At 36.8% G+C, this 26,187-nt stretch overlaps 1 protein-coding gene across 6 annotated transcripts in view; it reads right to left on the bottom strand.

The window, feature by feature from the left end:
• The window catches only part of CENPE (centromere protein E), a 73,782-nt gene extending 50,657 nt beyond the window's left edge, over window positions 1–23,125 (bottom strand). For 5 of the 6 annotated variants that reach the window (XM_067735442.1, XM_067735444.1, XM_067735443.1 and 2 more), the window contains exons 1-16: window positions 22,999–23,125; window positions 21,411–21,502; window positions 19,262–19,351; window positions 19,027–19,145; window positions 17,550–17,669; window positions 17,037–17,118; window positions 16,812–16,879; window positions 16,672–16,734; window positions 10,986–11,037; window positions 9,399–9,486; window positions 8,924–9,053; window positions 7,849–7,968; window positions 6,816–6,974; window positions 2,397–2,541; window positions 1,642–1,730; window positions 866–1,033 (exon numbers count right to left, since the gene is read on the bottom strand). In XM_067735442.1, the coding sequence (XP_067591543.1) occupies window positions 866–1,033; window positions 1,642–1,730; window positions 2,397–2,541; window positions 6,816–6,974; window positions 7,849–7,968; window positions 8,924–9,053; window positions 9,399–9,486; window positions 10,986–11,037; window positions 16,672–16,734; window positions 16,812–16,879; window positions 17,037–17,118; window positions 17,550–17,669; window positions 19,027–19,145; window positions 19,262–19,351; window positions 21,411–21,502; window positions 22,999–23,060 (1,647 nt within the window). In that variant the 5' untranslated portion in view covers window positions 23,061–23,125. The remainder of the gene's footprint in view (window positions 1–865; window positions 1,034–1,641; window positions 1,731–2,396; window positions 2,542–6,815; window positions 6,975–7,848; window positions 7,969–8,923; window positions 9,054–9,398; window positions 9,487–10,985; window positions 11,038–16,671; window positions 16,735–16,811; window positions 16,880–17,036; window positions 17,119–17,549; window positions 17,670–19,026; window positions 19,146–19,261; window positions 19,352–21,410; window positions 21,503–22,998) is intronic. The other variant, XM_067735448.1, reaches the window with a different exon arrangement.
• Between the last annotated feature and the right edge of the window lie 3,062 nt (window positions 23,126–26,187).

The following is a 26,187-nucleotide window of genomic DNA, read 5'->3' as shown; positions in this document are numbered from 1 at the left end:
TGTTTTACCTACATCAAAACACCAGCTCTTATTTTTGAGGGGATTCGTGGATCACGTCACAAGTCTGATAACAGCTATGGATTCTTACTCCACAAAACTGAATATGCACTCCAAAATTCTATAGAATAATTTCATAGGGTCTATGAACTCTAGGTTAAAGACTCTCCACACTAAGAAATTGCTTGAATTCTTCTGGACAGTTACCAAGTCCCCAAAGTCTGATGGTTTATGGATTACATTCTCTTAACATGTAGCCTAATACTACACACTTGAAAAATTTAAGTGATCCATTTCATTTCTAAAAATTCCATTAAAATTATTTAGTATTAATTATACTAATTTTCACAGTAAGTTTCTTATATGGAAAAAGAAATGTGCAAAATTAGCTTCCCTAGCTATTCTAATGTTCTAGCTATTTAGGAAAATATTTTCTAAAGAAAACAAAATCCATTAATAGGTAGTATCCATATATAAAACATTCAGCAACATATTAAAATTCATATCGGTCTCAGTAGGAAATGGCTACGTTCTAGGCAGGACTTCTGATATGTTAATAAATTAAATATTTTAATATACAAATTATAAGGAAATAACTTCTTCAAGACAAATCCATCAATAGGCACATTCACCAAACCTTCCTAAAGATGTTCTTAATTTCTTCTCCTTGTGCATAAGCACAAGTGAAACAAATATGATTCAACTCTTTTAAAATAGAAATAAATTATTTCTCAAGTTCTCTAAATTGTGTATACATATGGAAAATGGTTGGATCCCCAATATCTCAACCTTAGAAATACCTTTAAGAGAATGATACCTCATTTAAATGTGTGGTTTTAGTTTAGTTTCATATTTCCACATCCTTTACCTCTTGATCTTTCTCTGCTTTTCTTTCTAGAGCCTCAAATTCATCCAAATCATTCTTTTCTTTTAATTTCAATTCCATTTCTTCATTTTCTCTTCTTAGTTGTTCATAGTCTAACACCAGATTATCATAGTTTGCACGAAGTGAACTCAATTCACTTTCTAAGTTTTCCTATTGCAAACAAACCCAAATTTTCAAGTCAGAGAGAATTCCAATCATATATTGTTTGTTTCCTTAACAAAATTTGGATTAACCAAATAATTAATTTAACCTTGAATCGTTTGGTGGTTTAGGCCATTTTCTTCTTCAATAACTTTTTAATGGTCTAGCTTGATCCAGAGTAAGATAAAGGATCTGCATTTTGGTAAATTAGCTAACTTAGAATAGAAGACGACTATTTTGAAAGGGTTAAAATTAAAAAAAAATAAATCATAAACAAATGCTCTGTCTGTGTCTGACTAGAAAAGCTGAGTCAGAAGTAGGAGGTAGCGCTCATAATGGAATACAGATCCTTAAGCTCCTTAGTAATAAAGCTGATAATTTAACTCTCCACCTGTCTGACTACTATCTTATTTCTCAGGTAGCTCTGAATCTAGGAAATGAAACTGAGGGATTATTTATTGACCTTTAAAACTCTACTGGCCTTAATTAGAAGCAAAACTGTTACTGAAATTAAGTCAGAGCTAGAAATGTGTTACAGCAACAACAATAAACCCCGATAACAAATGAATTTAAAAAAGAGTAAAAGGATAATACTCTGTAAAATACATTTAAGTTACCTGACTTAGTAGCTTTGTTGCTGGATTCCACTCTATCTCAGTTAATGTATCAAGAGTGTTACTGAAAATATCAGACTCTGAACAGACAGCTATAATTAGAGGGAAAAGAAATTTATCCATAAGCTTGTTATTAAGTTTCTTAAAACTCAAAGATAAAAAAAAAAATCTGATCAGAGGTAATAAACTCAAATTAGCTAATACGTGCTCACGGTATGATCATAGCCAAGAATACATTAACAACAAACGTGATCATTTAAATTATTATGTCAATTAAGATCACTGGTTAGAATGAGTGATAACATACAGGGGTCCTTAATACAATATAGGTAAAAAGGACAAATTCTAAATTTGAGATTTGATTATTTTAAGTAGATTTAAAAATGCCCCTAAAAAATATTTATAACTATGTTGGAGACATAATTTTGAAACGGATTCCTGTGTAAACGCCATCCTTTCAAGGTTAGCAGAGTTTAAGGCTGATGTTTGTTATATGGATACTAATTTAACTGGATAATGATTAGAATAAAAACATGTGTTTCAACTATAATGCATTATTCTTAAGAAATCTAGAAATAGAGAACGTCATGAACGTTCACTTTCTTAAAATTACTTATTTTTATCATTATCTCCATTGTAATTACACCTAAAATACATACATTTTATTTAAATGTGTTTATCACATTAATTGAGTTATAAATAAAGTCTCTCTTTATAGGGATGTTTTTATAATTAAAACTAATTGAAAAAGTACTCACATTCATCAATTTCTCCTAAAGTTACAGCAGCCTTATGTGTTTTTGTTGTTACATTCACTGGCATACTGAATTCATTTACATAGTTTGAGTCCTTCATTTTGTTAATTTTGCCAAGGCACCAAGTAACTCTTCGTTTTTTTTTAGCCTGAAGAGAAAGAAATCAAAATTACCTCACACAGATCTGGGCTCAACATCTTAAAACAAGGGAACTAGTTTCCATTTTAAAAAACCATTGGGACTTCCCTGGTGGTCCAGTGGTAAAGAATCCACCTTCCAATGCAGGGGACGCAGGTTCGATCGCTGGTCGGGAAACTAAGATCCCACATGCCACAGGGCAACTAAGCCTGCGCCACAACTACTGAGCTCCTGCGCCTCAACTAGAGAGCTCCCACGCTGCAAACTACAGAGTCCACGTGTTCTGGAGCCCACACGCCACAACTAGAGAGAGAAAACCTGTGGCCACTAGACAGAAGCACTGCAACAAAGAGCCCACGCGCGCGCGGCAACAAAAGATCCTGCATGCCTCCGTGAAGATCCTGTGTGTCGCAACTAAGACCCGATGCAGCCAAAATAAATAAATAAAAACAAACAAACAAAAAAACCCAAAACAAACAAACAAAAAACCCCATCGACTTGGCAGAATGTTTACTAAATCTACTTTAATATCTTACCAGTTTAAGGATAACCTGAGATAAGAAAACATATTCAAACTTTTCAGATCAGTATTTAACCCCATAATAAATTTGATGAAACTACTATTTAAATTGCATATTTTATTAGAAGGTTTACTTATAAGCTTCTCTGGAATGTAACTGAAAGGAATCGGTTGACTCTCAACTCTTCAAGTAACCTGGGGATATACGGAAGGGACAACTGTTGCTGCCCCCTTAGAGCTACCGAAAGCACTTTTGGGTGCCCAGTTCTGTTCCACTCAGTTATCTGTTCATCTATCATCTTCCCTAGCTCCTTCCTCTTAGCTGTACGAATGCTCAAGCTTATTTATCTGCTGTTGAGTTTTAAAAAAACAATCCCTTGACTCCTCACTTCTCTCTAGCTACCATTTTCTTTTAGTTTCTACATTGTCTTCTTCCTCATCATCTATCTACTTCTTCCTCATCCCTTCAGGGTCATTTCTGTCTCCTGATTCTTATCCCACCCAGCTAGCTGTCTTCATCTCTCATTCTGCTTTGCTGGTTTCTCTTCCCCTGCCCACTTCCTAAGTGTTTGTGTCTTTCCATATTTCACAGCTAGCATTCTTCTCTTGTGTCTCTACTAGTACAAGCATTATCTCCTCTTATTTGATCCTCTCAACAATCCTCTATTACTACATCCATTTTATAGTTGAGCTGGGTGTCCAGAAAGTTTGGAGAAGCTGAGTAGAGTCATACAGCCAACTGGAAGCTGAGCCCATGCCTGTTAACTTCAGAGCCTATCCACCAAGCATTCTACTGCATTGCCTGTCAACATTATCTGCTGTCCCCAGAATATTCTGCATGCTTTCATGCCTCTACCACATACTACCCTTTTGCTTGAAATAGCCAGCCCTTTCCACAGCCTGCTCTGCAAAAACCTAGCTGTACATACATGTTTGACTCCAAAGACCTTCACCTCAACTCCACGTGCTCCCAAAGCCACTCCTGGACCTTGTCATTATCTCAAACTCATAAACCCAGACATGCTCTTAGTACAGTGGCTATCCTCCACTTTCTTTATCCAGTTAATCCCATTATAGTTACTTAGCTTACAAGGTACCTTACTTTATTCCTGTTTTTCTCTTCCTATCATCTTAGATTCCATAGATCATCACTTCAACCATGTTTTTGGGTCAACAGCCTCAAATTATTTGACCCAGTATCTGTTCCCCAAACCTATTCCAACACAGTGTACACACAGATGAATTACACTGTCTTTTAAGACTTTATCAGCCTCCTGAACACTGCCAGGGCATACAGTCAGAAGACTGGCTGCCACCATCACCTGGGTCCTTAATGCTTCCCGGTAAGACTCTTTTCCTCCTTGTTGGCTTTCTTTTCTATTCCCTATAAAGGCTATACTATTTCAAACTCTTAGCATTGTCTATGAACTTGTGTCTCCACCATCTCCTGCTATCAGAGCAGAAAAATTAAACTTCTTACTTCAGAAAGACAATAAAAGACTAAACTTACAAAAGCATTACCTGAACTGATGCCTATCCTTTCCTCTGTCCTTGTTATCATGAATAGATGTTTCTCCTTCTAAGGCCAGACCCTTCTACTGTATTCAAGATTCCATCCCTTTGAGTCATCTCAACCCACTGCAAGGTGGCTTTCACTACCAGCACATAACTCAAAATTGCTTTTGCAAATGAGCTTCTTATTTCTAAATCCAAAGCATTTTTGTCTATGTGTATCTTACTTAACTTCTCAGCAGAATGTGACAATGCTGACCACTACCACTCTGAAATACTCTGTTCCCTTGGTTACCACATTCAGCTGGTTTCCTTCTAAATTCTGAGCTAAACATGGGTTCCTTCAGGGATTCTTCTTTACTGCCTTTACCTAAAAAGTTGTTGTTTCATGGGGTTTTGTGCCTGACCCTCTGTTTTTTCCATTTTCAACATGCTTCCAGAGCAAGCTCACCCATTCCCAGGACTCTAAGTTGGATCTGCAGTAGTTAATGCCAAATTGATACCTCCATGTCAGACCTTTCACATTTTCGACTGCCTGACATCTTAAAATGGAGATGTCCTGAATCAAACACTGAGCAGCTCCACTGCTCTTCATTCAGTGTTCCTCAACTCAGTGAATATGCTACCAGCTACCCAGAAAGCCTAGTAATGCCAGCAAGTCATTTTGGATACCTCCTTCTCCCTTTCTCTGCCGCTGTGTCTACATAATCACAAAATCCTGTTGAGGCTACCTCCCAAATAGCTCTCCAGTTTATCCGATTTCTTCGACCTCCAGAGCCACAATCATTGCAGAGGCCCAATCTATCTGATGCACATAATAGCCTCACCTTCCCAAAATGCAATTCCGATTATGTTCCATACAAGGCTTTTCCTTGTCCTTAGCATAATGCAACATTCAAGTCCTTCACTGAGGTTTTAAAATGCCCCTGCCACCAGAAAGTCCAAGAAATATACTGTTTTCCCCCAATTTTAAGCTTCTGTACATTTAAGTGTCTTCCTGAAACACTATTCCTTATGCCTTCCACTGGGCTATTTCCTACTCATCACTCAGTCAACAAATTGATCTAGAGCATCTTCTAAATACTTAGAATGGTGACCTGAACATAATGTCTATTAATAATTATCTTAATAGTATATATTTATTGAGGATTTGCTGAGCAGAAATTATAGTGTTAAGCATGTACTGTATGTTACTTCACTTAATTCTCACAACAATCCTATGAGGTGGGGATCAAGCTATATATCACAGATAAGGAAACTGCAGCAAAGTGTATTTGAGAAATGGCCCAAGGTCAAGTGTTAGGAACTGACAGAACAGGGATTCAAAACCAGGTAGTTCAAATCCAGAGGCTGTGCTCTTAAGAAAATATTTGTTGGATAAATAAATCCCTACTCTAGTAAAAATAAAAACCACAAAAACTGGAAGCCAGAATTTTGATCAGTATGTTGATCTATATTCTAGATCAATTTCCTGATACTAATATTTCTGTTTCTTTAAACAGAAAATATTCCCACATACTCTAGACATCTGTGGTTTCCAATCCCTAATTAATTTTATTTGAAGTTCTTAAGAAGCATATTGCAAATAGATTCCTTGAATATACTCTAGACTCTAAACCATGAAAGACTCCAAATAGCCAAAGCAATCTTGAGAAAGAAGAGCAAAGCTGGAGGCAGCATGCTTCCTGATTTCAAACTGTATTACAAAGCTATAGCAATCAAAACAATATGTATGATAGTGCCATAAAAACAGACACATAGACAAATGGAACAGAACAGAGAGCTCAGAAATAAACCCTACACATATATGATCAATTAATTTACAACAAAGGAACCAGGAAGATACAATAGGGAAAGGACAGTCTGTTCAGTAAATGATGTTGGAAAAACTGGACAGCCATACGCAAAAGAACGAAACTGGGCCACTATCTTACACTATACACAAAAATCAACTCAAACTGATTAAAGACTTGAATGTTAACACCTGAAACCATAAAACTCCTAGAAGAAAACATAGGTGGTAAGCTTGAATCCTTGAATTAGGACCTCTACATTAGGGATCAGTATTTTTTAATAAACCTCTTCTCTTAGGTGTTTTGTTGCTATATAGGTAAATAGCAACACAAAAGTTCTGGGTTTCTTGAATACACTGTATCAAAAGATAAGAAATGCATAACTATGTAATAAACGCATAGGAATACCCGTTCTATTCTCTGTATACCAAGTTTAAGTTGTCATCTTTTAAATTTTACCTTTAATTCCTGTTGTGATGTGAGGGAAGAAGAGGTCACCAGCATCCGTGTTAAGTTTTGAATTTTCTCAATCTGCACTTTTTGAAGTAAATCTTTTTCTTCCAAAAGTTGTGCCATTTGGTCTTTTTCCATTGCCTGGGCTCGAGTCTCTAAAGAAACCTACAGAATGTAATATTGGGTTATGTTAATAACAAATGTAGCTAGATTTTAAAACTTCGAAAGTAGCTTAAAAGAACAGAATAGAAATTTGTATGTGAACTAAGAGAATTTTAATTTTATTGAAATAAAATATACCCTACCTGCAGAACACCAATACACAGTTACCATAATCAGTAATTTCTCAAACTAAAAATAAAGTCAAATATACATTTCTTCTCATGTCACTATTCTATATGCCATTACAATGCTCTTAAAGCAATTCTATTAGTTGCCTAAAAATATATAAATAGTAGGCAGAGAAGTCATAAAAGCAGAGATTTGAATACCTACAGCAAAGGAAGAGATGTTTTCATAAGACTACCATTTGATATTTTAGCTTATTCCTAAAAAGATCACTAAAATGCAAGATTTATATAAAATAGAGGACCATAATAGTTAAAACAAACAATGACAAGTGATTATGCTATCTTATTAGATTGCTATCTCAGGGTTGGAAGAAAAATTCAAGTTAACGTGAAACTAGAAAGTAGTTTTAGGTACCTATACATGATCTCTCTTTTTTAACCTAATTCCCTATGTATAATTTGTGACAATTAAAAAAAAAAAATTATCTCCACTTGGCCCACTTGAAAGTATCAAATTTTCCCCTTTGAAAATGAAAAACAAACTCTAAAATAACTTCAAGAAACCAAATCTTTCAGTTTATAGTAAATTAAACTCAAATTTTTATGAGTTGATTTCTTTAGTTGAAAGCTGTTTTAAATTTAGGTTGCAAAACTCAGATATTGATGACTTAAGAATCTCTGGGCGATTAGGTAGATCTCAATTCTAAATCTGTCCCTACTCTTTACTGAAATACATGGTTCACACATACCTCCTCTAATTGCTTTTTAAGATCCATTATTTCTTTTCTGTATCTTTTCAGGAGAGCTTCATCATTTGATACCTCGTTAACGTAAGGAGTATTCTTCATATGTTTAGCAGTGCTGGCAAACTGGGAAAAAATACAAGAGTGTTATGTGCTCCACACACAAAAATTAAGTAAATTAATAATATCTGGTCTTCCTGTAATTAAGTTTTGTAAAGAAAAATCAGTACTCTTCCCAGGTAGTTTAATACTTTTGAGTACAGAGTGCATTTTATGTCCCTGTAACAATGCCTGTAATGCTCCAGTCAAAAGCCTCTCTCCTTCCTTTGAACGGCTATCCTACTTACTAGCTACTTAAGTATTAATCCAAGGCAATCATGTTGGAAGACAGGTCTTATCTTCCCTATAAGACTATACATTCTGTGAAGCCAGGGACTCTATTTTCTATCTGTTTTCTCTGACAGTACCTCGACTCAGTGCTCAGTAGCTATTTAAAGCAATGTTTCTTAGAGTATGAGTATCAGAAGTTACTTTAAGTGGGTACATGAAGGTATCCATTATATAAAACATTGAATCCTTCATTGAGACAGCTATTCTACGGACAATTCAATTCCCCCCTACTCGCCCCTCTCCTTTTTTAAACATAAAATGCAGGCCTTAGGCTCAGTGCAAAGGCAGGCAACAATTAGCTAGCAGGAATTTAGGAATTATTTTATTATAAGCACATACACATGTTTTTTGGGTCACCTTCTATTTGTTGCAAGTGATACTAGTTTTTCATTTACGGAACTGATATAACGTTTCCTTTCATAATCAATTAAGTAAAAAAGTGAGTTTGTAAAAGAAAAATATCAAGTCAATTTCAGTAAAATAGTGTTGGATGTGGCAAAAATTGTGGAGGTGGGATATGAATGATTGAATTTTGGGAAAATTAAGAAATGCTATTTAGCAGACAACATGTAATTTTATTTTAACAGGTAGTTATGTGAATTAAAAAAACTCTACCTATTTTTAGTAGGTAATTTTTCCTTCTTAAAGATGATATCCCCTCCTATTAAGCTGAGATAAAAATCACACTCACCTGGAGAGTAGTAAGAGTTTCATCAAAAGACACTGGAGTAATTGTGCAGATAATACGTGTTTTTGCATTTCCTCCCAAGGAATTCTGGAGAATTCGTGTTAATTTGCTATCTCGATAATTTATGAAACCACTTAGTGAGAAATGAGTTTGGGAAGAAAAAGAGTAAGAATTTTTATATAACAAAAGTGGTTGGTTCTTAATGTAGAAACTTAAAATAGCTACAGTTAAAAAAATTAATTATTTACAGGTTACATGAGGCAGATCAAAACTACTAACTAAAAAATATTTAAAATATAGAAAGTAAATTTAGTAGGACACAATCATATGTATAAGAAGCCAAGCATGATCACAGAGTCATGAAAGCTTTTGAATATATGAAATAAGAACATTTATTTGAGTGTCAATAAAATATTACAATTCTCGACCTAATGAAAACATAAGCATTAACAGATAGAGTACAGTGGGATAAACATACCCAACTTGTCCATCACTAAGTTTCTTGATCACTTGTCCCAAAATAAATAAGCTTCGATTTATATTACAGCCTTCTTTGAGTCGCAAACCTGCATTTATTAAACAAATATAAAAACTAAAATTGAGCCCTGTACTGGATGATGAACTTATCAGTAAATTATGAGAGAAAGTAGAAATTAAAGGGACAGATGTTGAAGTCCATGCTTTGGACCAGATTTGAGCTCACCTTTAATACCACTGGTGGAGGAGCTCTCTCCCTAACCCTCCCCCAATTAGGTGAATCAGAAAGGTTATCACCTGAGAGAAATGGCAAAATGAAAAAGATGACTAAGAAAAGAATAAGAGGGAGGGAAAGCCCATTGTCTAAAAGAGCTCCTCTAATTCCTCCATTCAAATCTATTTTTTCCAAACCTTCAAATATAGACAACTATAGGCTCAAAACCAAAAAAAGTTCTCATTTTAATATTGTGAGTATGCTCACATGACTCTAACATTAAAAAAAAGTACCTGGAAAAAGCTCTATTCCAGTTTTATGCCCCAACCAGTTCCTGTTCCCTCTACCAGTAAACCATGTTTATTATTTATTCTTCTAGATTTGTAGAAATACAAGTTCATATATATTCATTTCTCCCCTTTCTTTTTCAGACAAATAGTAGCATACTATACACACTATTTTGCACTTTGCTTTTTTCACTTGGCAGTATATTGTGCATCATATCAGTAAACACTGGTCTTTTTCATTCTTTTTCATAGCATAGAATTCCATTGTATGGATGTATCAGAAATTATTTACCTAGAACCCTGTTGAGGGATATGTAGGTTTTCAATCTACCATGTATACAAAAAATACTGCAATAAATAACTCTGAATAGCTGTTATTTCACAGGTGCATTATTCAGCTATTGCTGTAATATCACTGCTTAACAAGCCACCTTAAAACAATAAGCATTTATTTCCCGTTCATGGGTCTGGTCTGGTGGATATAGGCCATGCTCAGCAGGGTGTCTTTATGTCAGGCTGCAGGAAATGAACACAGAGAGAGGCTTGACATCTTTATGATTTTGCACCTTCCCATCTAAGTATGCTTTTCCATTTGTTGAAGTATTTGGTTATGTCCTTCAGGTCTGTTTTGAAGTTTTCTTTATTTTGGCCCTGTGCAATTTTTGTTGAGTTTCTTCCTAGGTATTACACCTTTTAAGCCATCATTGTAAATTGAGTCTTTTTGCACACTAAATATTCTAACTGGTTATTTGTATTATAGAATTATTAATGTCTGTATATTAATTTTGTGCCCCACTTCCCTTCTGAATTTTCTTACCTGATATGGAAATTTAGATGGTTTTCATGGTACTCTCACGAGCTTTTCAGCTATACAATCCTATCAACTGTACAGTTCTAGTTTTTTAATTGATGCTATAGTAGCCCAAATTAGATAATTAGCCACATACATAAGCTGCTTTTTACATGAAGGACTTTTATCACAAAATTATTATTGTCATTATTAGTTTCTAAAATGCATGGTAGCACTTTTATTCTGTGAAAGAACATGAAGACACTCAGACCAACATATTTCATAAGTTTTCATTACCTTCAGCACCTGTTTGAGCAGCTCTTTCACTGCCAGCAAGATCAACCAAATTCTGTAAGACAGATGATAATAAACCTTTAGGAAGCATAATGAGATAAAACCCAAACTACTGAAAGAACATTTAAAACACATAGTTTACTTGAACACCCCATCTGTACCCTCATCTTTCACCCCACTGTTCAGGCCTTCCCTTGTCAAACCGATCTGTAACCCTTGTTCCTTCTTTGTATCCTCCATAATGCCACCAGAATAGGTTTTCTATTTACTACACAAAGTTCAAAACCTTATCATATGAATGTGATTCTTTGCAGTCTGGCACTTGTGTGGCCCCAGCATCATATCTATTCATTACTTACTCCTAACTCTAGCTGAACTACTCACTACACCCTAAACGCCTCATGTACTTCTACACTCCTAAGTGCTACCTTTTGTCATTCTCTTTGTTACTTCTAAAGTTCTAGATCGCCCCTAGTCTTTATTCAGGACCAAAGGCAAATGTTACCTGCTCAATGTAGCTTTGCTGATTTTATCCTTTCTCCTCCCATACCTTGAATGAGTTGTTCTTTTGACTGTACCCAGAGGTCATTATAGATGACTTATTCTTACAGCACTTATTGTGTGGAGCTAGTCATTTGTCTCTGACTCTACTGTAGCATCTTTAAAAGCACGGACCTCTTTCATTTCACAAATATTGTTGGAAAAAAGTGACTGTCATGCTTCAGGCAGTATGTTAGGTGCTAGGGATATGGCAATGAATTCGACAAGTAAGGTCCCTGTCCTGATAGAGCTTATATTCTATATGGAGTGGTAAGAGGAGAGGAGGAAGTTGCTGAGAAGACAGAAGAAGACAGATAGGAAACATAACCTGGTAAATGTAATACAGATAATTTAAAGAGAGTCCTGGAAGAGGAAAGAAGGGACAGAGTAGGTTCTCTGGACTGAGTGGTAGGGGTAGACTTCCCATTAAGCTCAGATCTGGAATGACAGAGGGAGGCAGCCATGTAAAACCAAGGGAAGCACAGTGTAGATTAAAAGAGCAGCCAGTACACTCAGTCACAAAACAGAAGTGAGCTTGGTATGCTCAAAAAATAAAAAGGGCAACCTGGCAGAGTTGGTGAAGTGGCAATGGAACACATAGCATAAGAGAAGGAGGTAGGAGTCAGATTATGCAGAGCTTTGTAAGTAGGGGTAAGAACGTTGGATTTTCCAAGCACAATGGGAAGCCAAGAGAGGGCTTTAATCAAAACAGTGACGTATCTTGATTTAACTTTCTGAAAGATCAACCGTGGTATCCTAGATAGAGAATGAACTGGAGAGGGGCAGAAGTGGCAGCAGTTAGCCCAGTTAGGAGGCTAGTGCAGGAATATAAGTGAGAGATGATGGTGGCTTGGGCTAGGGACGTCGTAGTGGAGACAGTAAGTAGTGGAGGGATGTCCTCTTTGTTTTTTAATCTGAGAGCCCAGTAAATATTATTAATGCATTAAAAGAAAGTCAGAGATTTAAGTTATCTCTCTCTTTGAGGAGTAGGCAGGTAATTATGTACTCCTGCTTTACAGTCCTGTCTCAGATACTGCTTTCTCTAAAATACTCAAAGAAGTCTAATCGTTGTTATATACTATCTAGTACAAGTGACCTAGATACATAATAAAGGGGAAAAGTGGTGATGAAAGCATGAATTAAAGTAAAAAGATGAGGACAAGCATTAGTGTTCAAAGGCACTAAGAAGCTCAGTCTATCTATAAGAGAGGAGCTTATGTGGACCAGAAGGAAGCAAAGTAAGACTGGTTAAGCCAGATCTTGTCCAAGGAAATGCCACAGCAAAAGTAGTGCTTAGTAACATTAGAAATCTGCATAACAGACCAAAGAAAGGAAGACTAGAGTCCTAGAGGCCAGGCCCAGGAGAATGACAGAGTAATTCAAGAGAGATGAGAACCTAAATGAGTATGACACCCAATGGAATGATGACAGGTAGGATCAGGAAGAAATGGTGATGACTGGAGAAAAGGGAAAGAAAGAAAAAATGAGCCAAAATAGACTTGGGTTTCCAGCCTAGGTGACCAGGATAATGCTAGTATTACTGGAAAAAGGAATATTCATTAGAATAGGAAGAAATTAATTTGGTTTTAGATCCACTGAAGTTTGAGATAACAGTGGGACAATCTTTAGAAAGACAGGAATTAGAACTCAAACTCAAAGGTGAAAAACTGAAAGCATTTCCCCTAAGATCAGGAACAAGACAAGGATGAACACTCTCACCACTACTATTCAACATAGTTTTGGAAGTCCTAGCCACGGCAATCAGAGAAGAAAAAGAAATACAAATTGGAAAAGAAGTAAAACGGTCACTGTTTGCAGATGACATGATACTATACACAGAGAATCCTAAAGATGCCACCAGAAAACTACTAGAGCTAATCAATGAATCTGGTAAAGTTTCAGGATACAAAATTAATGCACAGAAATCTCTTGCATTCCTATACACTAATGATGAAAAATCTGAAGGAGAAATTAAGGAAACACTCCCATTTACCACTGCAACAATAAGAATAAAATACCTAGGAATAAACCTACCTAGGGAGACAAAAGACCTGTATGCAGAAAACTGTAAGACACTGATGAAAGAAATTAAAGATGATACAAACAGATGGAGAGATATACCGTGTTCTTGGATTGGAAGAATCAATATTGTGAAAATGACTATCCTACCCAAAGCAATCTACAGATTCAATGCAATCCCTATGAAATTACCAATGGCAGTTTTTTTACAGAACTAGAATAAAAAATCTTAAAATTTGTATGGAGACACAAAAGACCCTGAATAGCCAAAGCAGTCTGGAGGGAAAAAAACGGAGCTAGAGGAATCAGACTCCCTGACTTCAGACTATATTACAAAGCTACAGTAATCAAGACAATATGGTACTGGCACAAAAACAGAAATATAGATCAATGGAACAGGATAGAAAGCCCAGAGATAAACCCATGTACCTATGGTCAATTAATCTATGACAAAGGAGGCAAGGATATACAATGGAGAAAAGAGAGCCTCTTCAATAAGTGGTGCTGGGAAAACTGGACAGCTACATGTAAAAAGAATAAAATTAGAACACTCCCTAACACCATACACAAAAATAAACTCAAAATGGATTAGAGACCTAAATGTAAGACCGTACACTATAAAACTCTTAGAGGAAAACATAGGAAGAACACTGACACAAATCACAGCAAGATTGTTTTTGATCCACCTCCTAAAGTAATGGAAATAAAAACAAAAATAAACAAATGGGACTTAAGGAAACATAAAAGTTTTTGCACAGCAAAGGAAACTATAAACAAGACGAAAAGACAACCCTCAGAATGGGAGAAAATATTTGCAAACGAATCAACGATCAAAGGATTAATCTCCAAAATATGTAAACAGCTCATGCAGCTCAATATCCAAAAAACAAACAACCCAATCCAAAAATGGGCAGAAGACCTAAATAGACATTTCTCCAAAGAAGACATACAGTTGGCCAAGAAGCACATGAAAAGCTGCTCAACATCACTAATTATTAGAGAAATGCAAATCAAAACTACAATGAGGTATCACTTCACACCAGTTAGAATGGGCATCATCAGAAAATCTACATACAACAAATGCTGGAGAGGGTGTGGAGAAAAGGAACTCTCTTGCACTGTTGGTGGGAATGTAAATTGATACAGCCACTATGAAGAACAGGATGGAGGTTCCTTAAAAAACTAAAAATAGAATTACCGTATGACCCAGCAATCCCACTACTGGGCATATACCCAGAGAAAACCATAACTCAAAAAGACATGCACCCCAATGTTCATTGCAGCACTATTTACAATAGACAGGACATGGAAGAAACCTAAATGCCCATCAACACACGAATGGATAAAGAAGATGTGGTACATATATACAATGGAATATTACTCAGCCATAAAAAGGAATGAAATTGGGTTATTTGTAGAGACATGGATGGATCTAGAGACTGTCATACAGAGTGAAATTAAGTCAGAAAGAGAAAAACAAATATCGTATATTAACGCATATTTGTGGAACCTAGAAAAATGGTACCGATGAACCGGTCTGCAGGGCAGAAATTGAGATACAGATGTAGAGAACAAACGTATGGACACAAAGGGGGGAAAGTGGTGGTGGTGGGATGAATTGGGAGATTGGGATTGACATGTATACACTAATATGTATAAAATGGATAACTAATAAGAAACTGCTGTATAAAAAAATAAATAAAATAGAACTCAGAGACATTAGAAACAATAAACATTTGACCATCGTCAACACAGAAATGGTAACAAGGGCAAACAAGGGAAGAAAAGCCACAGAACACTCCTGTGCTTTGACTAGGAGCGTAGTAGGAAAGAAGCCACAAAAGGGAATAAAGGAGCAGAGCTAAGAGCACCTGGATGTTATTATTCCAGAAAGGCCAGGAGACACTCATAAAAAGACCACCTCCAAAGAGCCAGAAAAAGACTCTTTGGGGAAGACTTCTTTCCAAGAAGATACTTAGAGTAAGTGGGAAGTCTGGAGTGTTGGACCAGATGGTTTCTATGGTCCCCAGATGATGGAGCATCAAATAATATAATAAAAGACACCAAACAGATCACTGAATATGTCAAGCTAAATTATAATTAAATTTAATTATAATTAAACTTAATTTATAATTAAAGCTAAACTATGAGAGAAAAGTTAAAATTGTAGTGATATATCACAGGCTAGGTTTGGAAAACAAAACAGAAGTTAGGTTTTATGTTTTTCGTTGTTGTTAAAGACTAATCTACTAAAATAAATGCTATACTTGTATAGTAAAATAACTCAGGTGAACTAGAATTAGATACTTAAGACTCTGATTTTTCAAAATCTGAAAAACAAACATATTATAGATTTATTACTTTTTCCCCTGAAGTTTTCAAATCAAATCGAGAAATCTTACATCATATCCCATATCAAACTAAAGAATTTAGGCCTTGAAGACAGAATAAAGCAATAATGGTAAGGAATAGAAAGGAAGCACAAAAAAGAGAAATGATACAGTGCAGCATGGAGGAATGTTTGCATAATGCTTATATTCACTTATCAACAAATAGGTATTGAATATAAACTATGTACAATGCGTTGGAGTTACAAAGATGAAGGAGATATCACTCTTCCTTTCAAGGGATTTATAGTCTAAAACACTGTTTATAATACAAAGCTTATTTTCTTATTGTACTTAACTATGAACTTGAATAATCTGATTTATTTTTTAACTATCTCACCCAGGTTTTTGTTCATCTCATAAGTATCAATACCATTGGCAGAGACCAAAAAAACCCTCAAAACCCCAAACACAAAAAAATCACCAAATTCCAAGATTACTTTAACTCTTAAATATGCATGGAATCAACCCTTCCTCAATTACTAGTTAGGGAAAGCCTCAACTCCTACAGTTCTTACATCTAAAGTTCAGGAAATGGCAGCTATAAGATCACAGGAAGTAAGATTCTCTGAACTCTTCTCACATTTCCGCTAGTAATCTCATGTTAGTGATGAGACTGAACTACCAATTTATAGATGCTTTTGCCAATTAGTTAACAGTTCTCATGAAACCAAACATACAGCAGCTAAATTAAATTTTGGTTCGGCTCATTTAGTACTTTATCACGGTTCATCAATACTCACCAAATGGGACACCTTGACAGATCCTTCAAAATTAGGTTCACCTTTCTCTCTACTTTCCAAAATCTAGAAAGAAAAGGCAACTTGTAGAAAAATTAGTGTATTTTTAATTGGAAAGACCAAATATAGAGAGAATTACCTACCATCCTAAAAATGGTATGAGAACGACTACTTCTTTGATTCATTTTTGTAATTCCATAATGCCTGTTCTCTGTAAAAGAATCATATTTCAGCTGTGTATATTACAATCCAAAGAAAAACACTAACTTGTATTTAAGTTTAGAAGTGAAAAGTGTGATTTAAAGCCTAAATACATCAATTAAATAGTTTTTACACGTGTTTTGAAGAAATACAGTATAAAGTCTTACTCTCTCCTTTTGTGATCCACTTCAAAGCCATTTCTGATGTATAAACAACTTCTTCTGTGAGATCAGCCACATACACATTCCTCTGAAACAAGTTTAATTATGGGAAAAGTAGAGAACTATAAGTCACTTAAAATTTTGCATTTCAAAAAGAAAGTGCAAAGTATTATACAATTCATTTGTGGAAGTTAAGAGTAGAAAATGGGCACTTCTGTACAAAAATAACAACTAAATCTATGCTATTTACAATTTATTTCCTGTACCAAAATACACCGAATTCTAACCTGAGACTTCCAGCTTGCTCTTTTTAGGCACTTATGCCACAATATTATAGCTGTCAATATTTAAAAACTATACATGTTACTTAAGAGATAATCTCTATAAATGTTTAAGAAAGAAAATAAAAAACAAATGATCGTAACAGGAGACACTTTAAAATATATAGAAATTAAAGGCAAATGTTCAAGAAAAATAATCCCAATGAGTAACTCTTTTTTGAGCCACTCTGTTACTTACATTGAAGTCTTCCCGAATTATTAAAGGCTTCATTTTCTCAGTGTCACAGAGTAAGTCTGTAATGGTTTCATTGTATATCTCCATGTAAGACACACGTAAAAGAAATTCCCTATCAGGAAACTAGAAGAAAAAGATATGTGAAAACATATCAGAAAACATCAGAGATCATCCAATTATGAAAATCTAATAATGAATGCTTATGTGCTAATATTAAATATTAACATATTCTTTGAGAAACTATCTTTTAAAACTTTTTATTTATTTATTTATTTTTTGCGGTACGCGGGCCTCTCACTGTTGTGGCCTCTCCCGTTGCGGAGCACAGGCTCCGGACGCGCAGGCTCAGCGGCCATGGCTCACGGGCCCAGCCGCTCCGCGGCATGTGGGATCTTCCCGGACCGGAGCACGAACCCGTGTCCCCTGCATCGGCAGGCGGACTCTCAACCACTGCGCCACCAGGGAAGCCCTAAAAATATTTACTTATTTTTTAGTTGATGTATAGTTGACCTATTCCACTATGTTAGTTCCTGGTGCACAACATGGTGATTCGATATTTCCATACATGTCAAAATGATCACATGATAAGCCTAGTTACCATCTGTCACCATACAAAGATGTTACAATATTATTGACAATTTTCCCCATGCTGCACATTTCATCCCTGTGACTCATTTATTTTCTAACTGGACATTTGTACCCTTTAATCTCCCTCACCTATTTCTCTCATTCCTCCAACTTCCCTCCCCTCTGACAACCACCTGTTTGTTCTCTGTATCTATGAGTCTGTTTCTGTTTTGTTTGTTCATTTGTTTTGTTTTTTAGATTCCACATATAAGTGAAGTCATGTGGTACTTGTCTTTCAGGAAATTATCTTTGTAAAACAAACAAAAAACAAAACTTCCCCTGTGCTTCTATATTGATAACAAGCAACAACAACAGTAAAGCATTTTTTCAGAAATAATGAAAAGTATAGTATCATAGAATTATAACAGGAAAATACCCAGTCCAATTCTCTAACCTCAAAATAAAACCTACATATATTCAAGAAATTAAAAATAAAGTAATGATGAAAAAACTAGTTTAATACCAGCTCAACTAATTAGCTTGCCTATTCTGACCTTCTGATTCCCTCATCTTTTATCTAGTCTACTTTTTACTGCTCCTTAATAATCACTGGTAGCTAAACAAAGGCAATGAGGACCTAATCATTATGATAAGATTTTCCTGTTCCTTAATGTCCACTTTTTGGTGGGAGTACTGTTTCATGATTCAAAGGAAAGAATGAAAGAACTTTAAGCTTTGTAGTTAGTAAGTTTGTGGGAAAAAAATGAATCTATGCTATGCCTTCCTTCTTTCCTTATGGATAATCAAGAGATAACTATAAATATACTTCATCATTACAAGAGAACACTAAGGTTGCTATCCTATTATCACCACTTTTACCTGCATGTACTAGAAATTTAGCTAAATTATTTACCTTCTTAATTTTTTGGAAAATGTCATGAATTGCCCTTGGTATTACTCCCAAATAATCTTGTGACCCCAACATAGTATATGTTTTTCCTGATGCAGTCTGCCCATAGGCAAATATAGTACCTGCAAAAACAAAACACACACATGCAAAGATTAAAAATGAATCTATAGTGTATAAAACTATCAATACTTGCTAAACAGACCCCCAAGACTGAAATGTTTTTGCAGTGAATACACACCATTGTAGCCTTGTATGGCAGAATCTATGATTGGTACTGCTATTTCTTCATACACATTTTTAGTAGTTTCATTACTATGAAAGACACGATCTAAAAAACAAAACATAAAAGTTAAGTCAAACAAATTAACTTTTTTCATTCTGAATTAGTAGTTGCCCACAGAAATAAAATTGTCAGGATATGGTATGATAAAAGATTTAAGACACAATATTTCCTTCAACTTATTTGTCCTCTGAAAATACTCTTCTCTTTAGGTAAAATGTGTTGGTCCTCACACAGAAAAAATACAAGTCTGTTACCCTATGTGCTTTCAAGAGGCAGTAGGGCATGGTGGCTGAACATGGGGGTCCAGAATCAGACCGCCTGCAAATCTTGGTTCTGCCATTTACAGTGTTATTTTGGCCAAAGTGGTTGATGTCTCCGTGCCTCAGTTCCCTAATGTGTAAAATGGATATATATTATCTTCCTCATAGAATTATTGTGAACATATGTTAATACTTTGGAAGTATAAACTATTACTATTCTTTGAGAAATGTTAATGTTTTTAACATACCTAGCAAAAAGGTCTAGCTCAAACGAAACCAAAAAACGCAGATATTTGGAAGAAAAGTACTGACCAAAGCTGAAGTGCTGCTAAAGGCTGGGTTTAGAGTAGCATTTGCACTGATAAATTCACAAGTCCAGGATGTGGTTCTCTGCTTTTGTTAGCACATTAAAAATAGACCACCCTTTTAGCAGTGCCCTCACATTAAAAAGCTCACAAGAAATGGATTTGTAAATCAGGAGGGTAATGTACTGACCTACAATGAGAAATTCAGTGATCACACTGCTTGCACCATGACCACACATCTGCCCTATGGGCAGAACAATATGGAAAACCAAAGTGCCCTCTGTAGGCTGCTTAAGGGTCATGATTTTAGAGCAAGGAGAAATGGCAGGGTGATTCAAACTTTAATGTTATCTGTTTCAGACAGCTGGATGAGTCCAAAACCTGCATGGGCGTATATGGCTACTGAGAATCTGTGGTACTTAGGTTTTATAATCTCTGGCACATATTACCTTTTAAAAATTATGTTAATACCACCAAACATTCCTTTACCAGGAATCATTTTCTCTTCTGCGTATCTTTGTGGCTTTCTAGTTAAACACTAATTGGACAACTTAATCACTTACTCCTGAGGTTGGTGACAGGCCGTCACTGTTGCTCTATGGTGCCTAAGTGGCAGCATGGTAGTGTGGCTGGAACACAGATCTGGAGCCTGACTCTTTCATTTGCTGGCTGTGTGACTCCAGGCCTCTCTGATTCCTCATTAAAATGGGAAGGTACCAAATTTATATAAGCTTATTAGGAGGATTAAATGAGTTAATATATATGAAGTGCTTAGAACAGTGCCTGGCACATTGTCAGCACTATATACATGCTAAATCAATACACAAATCAACCTAGTTAACCTAGTTAGGTCCTCCAAGTCCCTTTGTCCTAGCTAACTCTCACTCATCCTGCAGGTCCCAGTGTAAGTGGTACCATTTCAGACACCTAGATTAGTTAGATCCCTGCTATAAACTCCCACAAAGCTTATGTCATCATAAGTGTAAAAACTTGTTTAAAGCCTTTCTTTCCACCAAATAAGATCCACAAAAGCAGAGATAGGTCCCCACTGTATTCTACCAGACAAAGAAGGAATATCTTCACTATTTATTCTTTAAAAATTTTTGAAAAACAACTGGAAAAAAAAAAAAGAAAATAAACAACAAAAAAAGAAACAACAACAACAAAGAAACCAAACTGGAAGATCTTAAAGATGACTTGACATTAAATAACATATTTTGGGCTTACAGAGTTTCACGCCACAAGTACGTTGACGAATAAGAGGAAAAATGTTAATTTCAGTTAAAAGGCACTATGACTATAACTGTGTTTAATTTTTTATTTACTTATTATTATTTTTTATTATTGCTATGTTTTAAGTGTCAGTTTATTATCTTACTTAGCATACATGAATGAACAATTTTTCAAAGTTTCCACTGAAGCAGTTTACTGAAGGCTTAGTTTGATCTTTAGTGACAAATCCAGTGTTATTCATAAGGCTTTTGTACTCATAACAGAAAAATGATACCAGGTTAACTTTTGATGCTGTTATAAACTTACCAAAATTGAAGGATTTACTCCCATCAACTTGATAAATTGTATTATTGTCAGTTTTCCAGTAAACTTGAGTATCTTTTCCAAGCGCCTCTTCTCTAAAAGAATAAAAAAACTGCATTTTAGAATAACTGGTCACAGAAGTTGTGTTACATGAAAGATAACTGAAAAGACCTCATCTTCTGATGAATATTTTAAAAGATGGTAATGACGTATACCATAAATAGGATAAATGTGGAAAATCCACCTTTGAGGGGTCAAAGGTGGATTTTAAATGGGGCTTTGTGACCTCCTGCACTTTCATGGGAGTTTCTTTGTGAAGCTCTTCACTTCCACCTTCCAACGCAGTACTGGCAGCTGAAAAGATACGTTGAAAATGCAACTCTGGTTATGTCCCTCCTGCTTAAAGCCTTTAAAAACCATCTGAAATCCTTAATTTGGCACATGACACCTGGATCATTGTAATTTCTCTCTTCGAGCCATATCTTCCTCTAAATTCCTATATACACCCTAACCCCATACAAATCAACTGCCTGAAGGTCACTCCAAAATAAGATTCGACCCCTCTCTGCCTGGAATACCCTGACTTATGTTTCCATTAACTAACTTAACTGTTCTTTCATTCATGAGAAGTATCAGGAGTTTCCTACACAGCCCTGTCCCTCCCCTAAACTGTCTCACTTAAGGACTAAAGACTCCTCTAGCAAACATTCTCCACCTGTCTATCATAACACCTGTCAGGATGTATTATAATGCTTTATGTAGATTTCTTCTAATGCATTAATTAGCTTCTTAAAAATAGGAAATTCCTCAATTTGATATTTTTATTTATTAAACACCCAGTAATGGTTAACAAATGTTTCTCAAACAAAATGTGTCAGCATTCTGGGGCAAAGGCCCGAGACAGGCAAAGCAAACAGACTTCATTTTCATTTCTGCCCCTTCCTGTTTTTTCTCTATAGCATTTATTACTCCAGTATCATCACTTAATATTCTATATTTTTCACTTTATTTTCTGTCTACCCCTTTAGAACGTAAGATCCACTGGGCAACGATGGTAGTGTGTGTTTAGTACAGTACACTGAACTAAAAAAAAAATCAATTTTGATGAATATCGGTCATTCAACCTGAACGTGGAGTTCACTCACTGAAGTGTTGAGGGTCTACCGGATACAATGGAAGAAGACTGACTAGTTCTTGCGCTCAAGGAGTATACAGTAAAGGGGGACAGAGCGTCAGTTAAATGTAAAATGACTAGCTGTGAAGAGTGCCAGTAAGGATTTTTCCTATGCGACTTTCCTGGGGGAGGGATGGGGAGCGCAGATGGGGGGACGGCAGAGCAGCGCAGGGAGTAGGGTTTTTAATGTCGGCGAGCCGGAGTTATAGACTTAAGAGAATCCCACAGCTGGAAAGTATCCTCTAGATCCTCCGATCCTGGCCCGTCACTTTACACATAAGAAACCAAGGCACAAAGCGGGTCAATGGCCGAGTTTCTAGGCAGCGGAGCAGGAAGGAGCAGCGAGGACTCACTCCTGCGGCTCGGGCCCGGGCCGGAGGCCGCAACGGGAACCTGGGCAAGGTCTGGCCCACCTACCTGCTGTTGAGCGGCCGAACCCGCACGCAGACGGCGACGGCGACGGCTCCTTCATCGGCCATCCTGCCGGGCTGGATCCCAGGAAACTGTACAAAAACCTCCGCGCCCGGCGCTTCTGAGCGTAAGATCCACCCCGCCTTTAAATTTAAAATTTCCCAAACGCCGCGTCTGATTGAGCCGCGGCCTCGTGACGTCATAGGCCGTTCCATTTGCGTCGCGGCGCGGGGGACGCCGGGCCGGTGGCGTGTCCACGGATAAGGGTTGGGGGAGCAGTTATAAGGGTCTGGAGGAAAAGGAAGCTTGAGGCTCGCAGAGAGTGGGTCCGGATAGCCTGTGGCCAGAGGCTCTCAAGGTAATAGCAGAGATAACTATTGTTTGCTAAACGCCGTTGAAGTGCTGGCAGCCGTTTACAAACGCAATCCTCCACCCCATCCTTCAAGAGTTTGCAATCTGTGGAAAAACAAAGCCGAGAATTTTTTCTTCACTAACAAAAGAGAATTAGGACCTTTAAAGAATTACACTGTTTTTTTTTTTTTGTTTTGTTTTTTTAATTTAAAACAAAACAGGGCTTTCCTGGTGGCGCAGTGGTTGAGAGTCCGCCTGCCGAGGCAGGGGACACGGGTTCGTGCCCCGGTCCGGGAAGATCCCACACGCCGCGGAGCGGCTGGGCCCGTGAGCCATGGCCGCTGAGCCTGCGCGTCCGGAGCCTGTGCTCCGCAGCGGGAGAGGCCACAACAGTGAGAGGCCCGCGTACCGAAAACAAAACAAAACAAAAAGATACTTCAAATGCCAAGAGTTGAAAGTTACTGCCCAGCCCAGAAACAGAAGACTCGTGTGCTCCTTGGAAACTCTTGAGTTTAAGTTTTTTCTTTTCCTCTCTTTTTGCGGTACGCGGGCCTCTCACTGTTGTGGCCTCTCCCGTTGCGGAGCACAGGCTCCTGACGCGCAGGCTCAGCGGCCATGGCTCACGGGCCCAGCCGCTCCGCAGCGTGTGGGATCTTCTCGGACCGGGGCACGAACCCGTGTCCTCTGCATCGGCAGGCGGACTCTCAACCACTGTGCCACCAGGGAAGACCCCTCTCTTTTTCTTTAAACTCCTTTTTTCCATTTTCTGTGAGTTCCTAAGAGGTTGACTTAGGAAAAGAATTATTGAAGACTGGAAAAAACTCGTTTAGTAGTGAGGTGAAACACTTTTTTAGCAGAAATGGGAAAGTGATTCTAAATAATTCTTTCCCAGAAATAGTGCTTGGTTTCCTTTGTTTTAAATATGTGTCATAGTAAAGTATAAACATTTTATTTAGGAGTAGTTTCAGTTTTAGTTGATTTAAGAAGGATCAAGAATTATCCCCTTTTCCCTCACCAAAAATATGACCTGCAGTTACTAATAATTGTTCATTATTTAGAGGATTAGAAAACTATTGATTTAGTAAAACTATTTTGGAAGGTAATCTGGCAATATTAATAAAAAACTGAATTGCTGTCCTTTATGCCAGCAATCCTGCTTTTAAGGATTCATTTATAGATGTATGAAGAGTCTTGCTATATAGCCATATAGCTATTACTGTAGTTGCAGCATCACATATAGTTAGCAAATGACAGGAAACATATTGTGTCAATTAATAGGAAATGGATGACATTTTATCACTACAATGAAACATTATGTGGCGAGTATAAAGAATGATACAGCTCTTTATGTGTACTTTAGAAAGTCATACAAGATGTTTCATTAGCTGGAAGAAACCCAAGAGGCAGAATTGTGTGCACAGTATGGTGCTATTTGATATTTTCAAAGGATATTTATATGTCTGCCTATGCATACATAATTTCTGGAAAGATACACAGAATATACCTAGTTTCCTTAGAGAGGGAGGACTAAGATAAAATACCTATTTTTCATTGTATACTATTCTGTAATTATTAATATTTTATGCATGCAAATATTAAGTAGTTTCATTCAACTTAAAGAAACTAGCTAGTAGAAAAAATAAATAAAAATGAGTTTGTTCATTCAAGATTTGTTTTGGTTAACCAAGAGTAGCCTAACCAAAATACTACGCTTTTTTTGAGGCTGAACTGTGAAAATACTTGGCTGTATCTAATAAGATAATACAGAGTTAAAAAAAGTGTGTTTTAACTGATTTTTAAAAAACGGTGGGCAAATATTGCACATTTTTAGCTAAAAGAAAGGAGCCTGTGAAGAGGAGGAAGGGACATATAATTAATGAAAGAAAGTCTCTAACAAAAAAAGGGGAATTGATTCAAGAGCACAGAGGATTAGCCTTTCATATTTGTGCTCATGATTGATGCCATGGCTGTTTTTGTTACCATGATAACAGCTGACGTTTATTGAAGATTTACTATTGCCAGGGGCTCTGTTATATGCTCTACATGCATTTTTTTCATTTACTTTTTCAAATATGTCATGAAGAAATTTTCATTGAGCACCTACTATATGCCAGATGTGGTTCTAGGCTTATGAGGCACAGAGTGAATAGACTAGAAAAGTACCTGCTTTCGTAGAGCTATTATTCTCTATGAAACGTTCTTGTGGGAAGAAGCAAACAATACATAATAAATGTGTAAGTAACTTATGAGGAGAGCATGGGCCACTGTAGGTAGGGTACTCAAGAAAGGCCTAGGGGGGATGGTTGAGGCCTTGTATGTTAAGAATTAGCCAGACTTGGGAGGGTGGGAGAGAGGGCTTACCAGATGGAGTGACAAGTAAGTCAAAGGACCCAAGGCTTGTGTAAGTTTGTCATGTGTCTGAGGCACAGAGGGAAGGCCCCCGTGGCTTGAGCATTTGGGGCAATGAAGAAATGTCCTGTGGGATCTTGTCATGTTAAAATGTTATTCTAATAGTGAGGGGAAGCCTATAGAAGGTTTTATGCAAGGGAGTGAAAAGGGATTCACTAATTCCTTCAAACAAGATTTTCTTTTCTATTTCATTACGAAAATAGAAGCAGCCAGAAGAAACCTTGCACTGATTCCTGCCAACCTGTCTACCCACGTAACGTCTGTGCCCATTTACCTCATCTTCCAGATTTTAAATAGATGAAGAACTGTCTGTCCTCCACTCTGAAAGTCTCTCCACGTGTGCACTAGATCCTACCCCTTCCCTCTTACTCTTGTCTGTCTCGCATAGTCATTTCCCCCGCTTTAATAAACCGGTCTCATCAGCAAACATATGCC

The sequence above is a fragment of the Pseudorca crassidens genome, chromosome 4, assembly GCF_039906515.1.
Source record: "Pseudorca crassidens isolate mPseCra1 chromosome 4, mPseCra1.hap1, whole genome shotgun sequence".
Taxonomy (NCBI): Eukaryota; Metazoa; Chordata; class Mammalia; order Artiodactyla; family Delphinidae; genus Pseudorca; species Pseudorca crassidens.
Note: the sequence above shows the minus strand (reverse complement) of the source record. Positions and strands in the feature narration are given on the sequence as shown.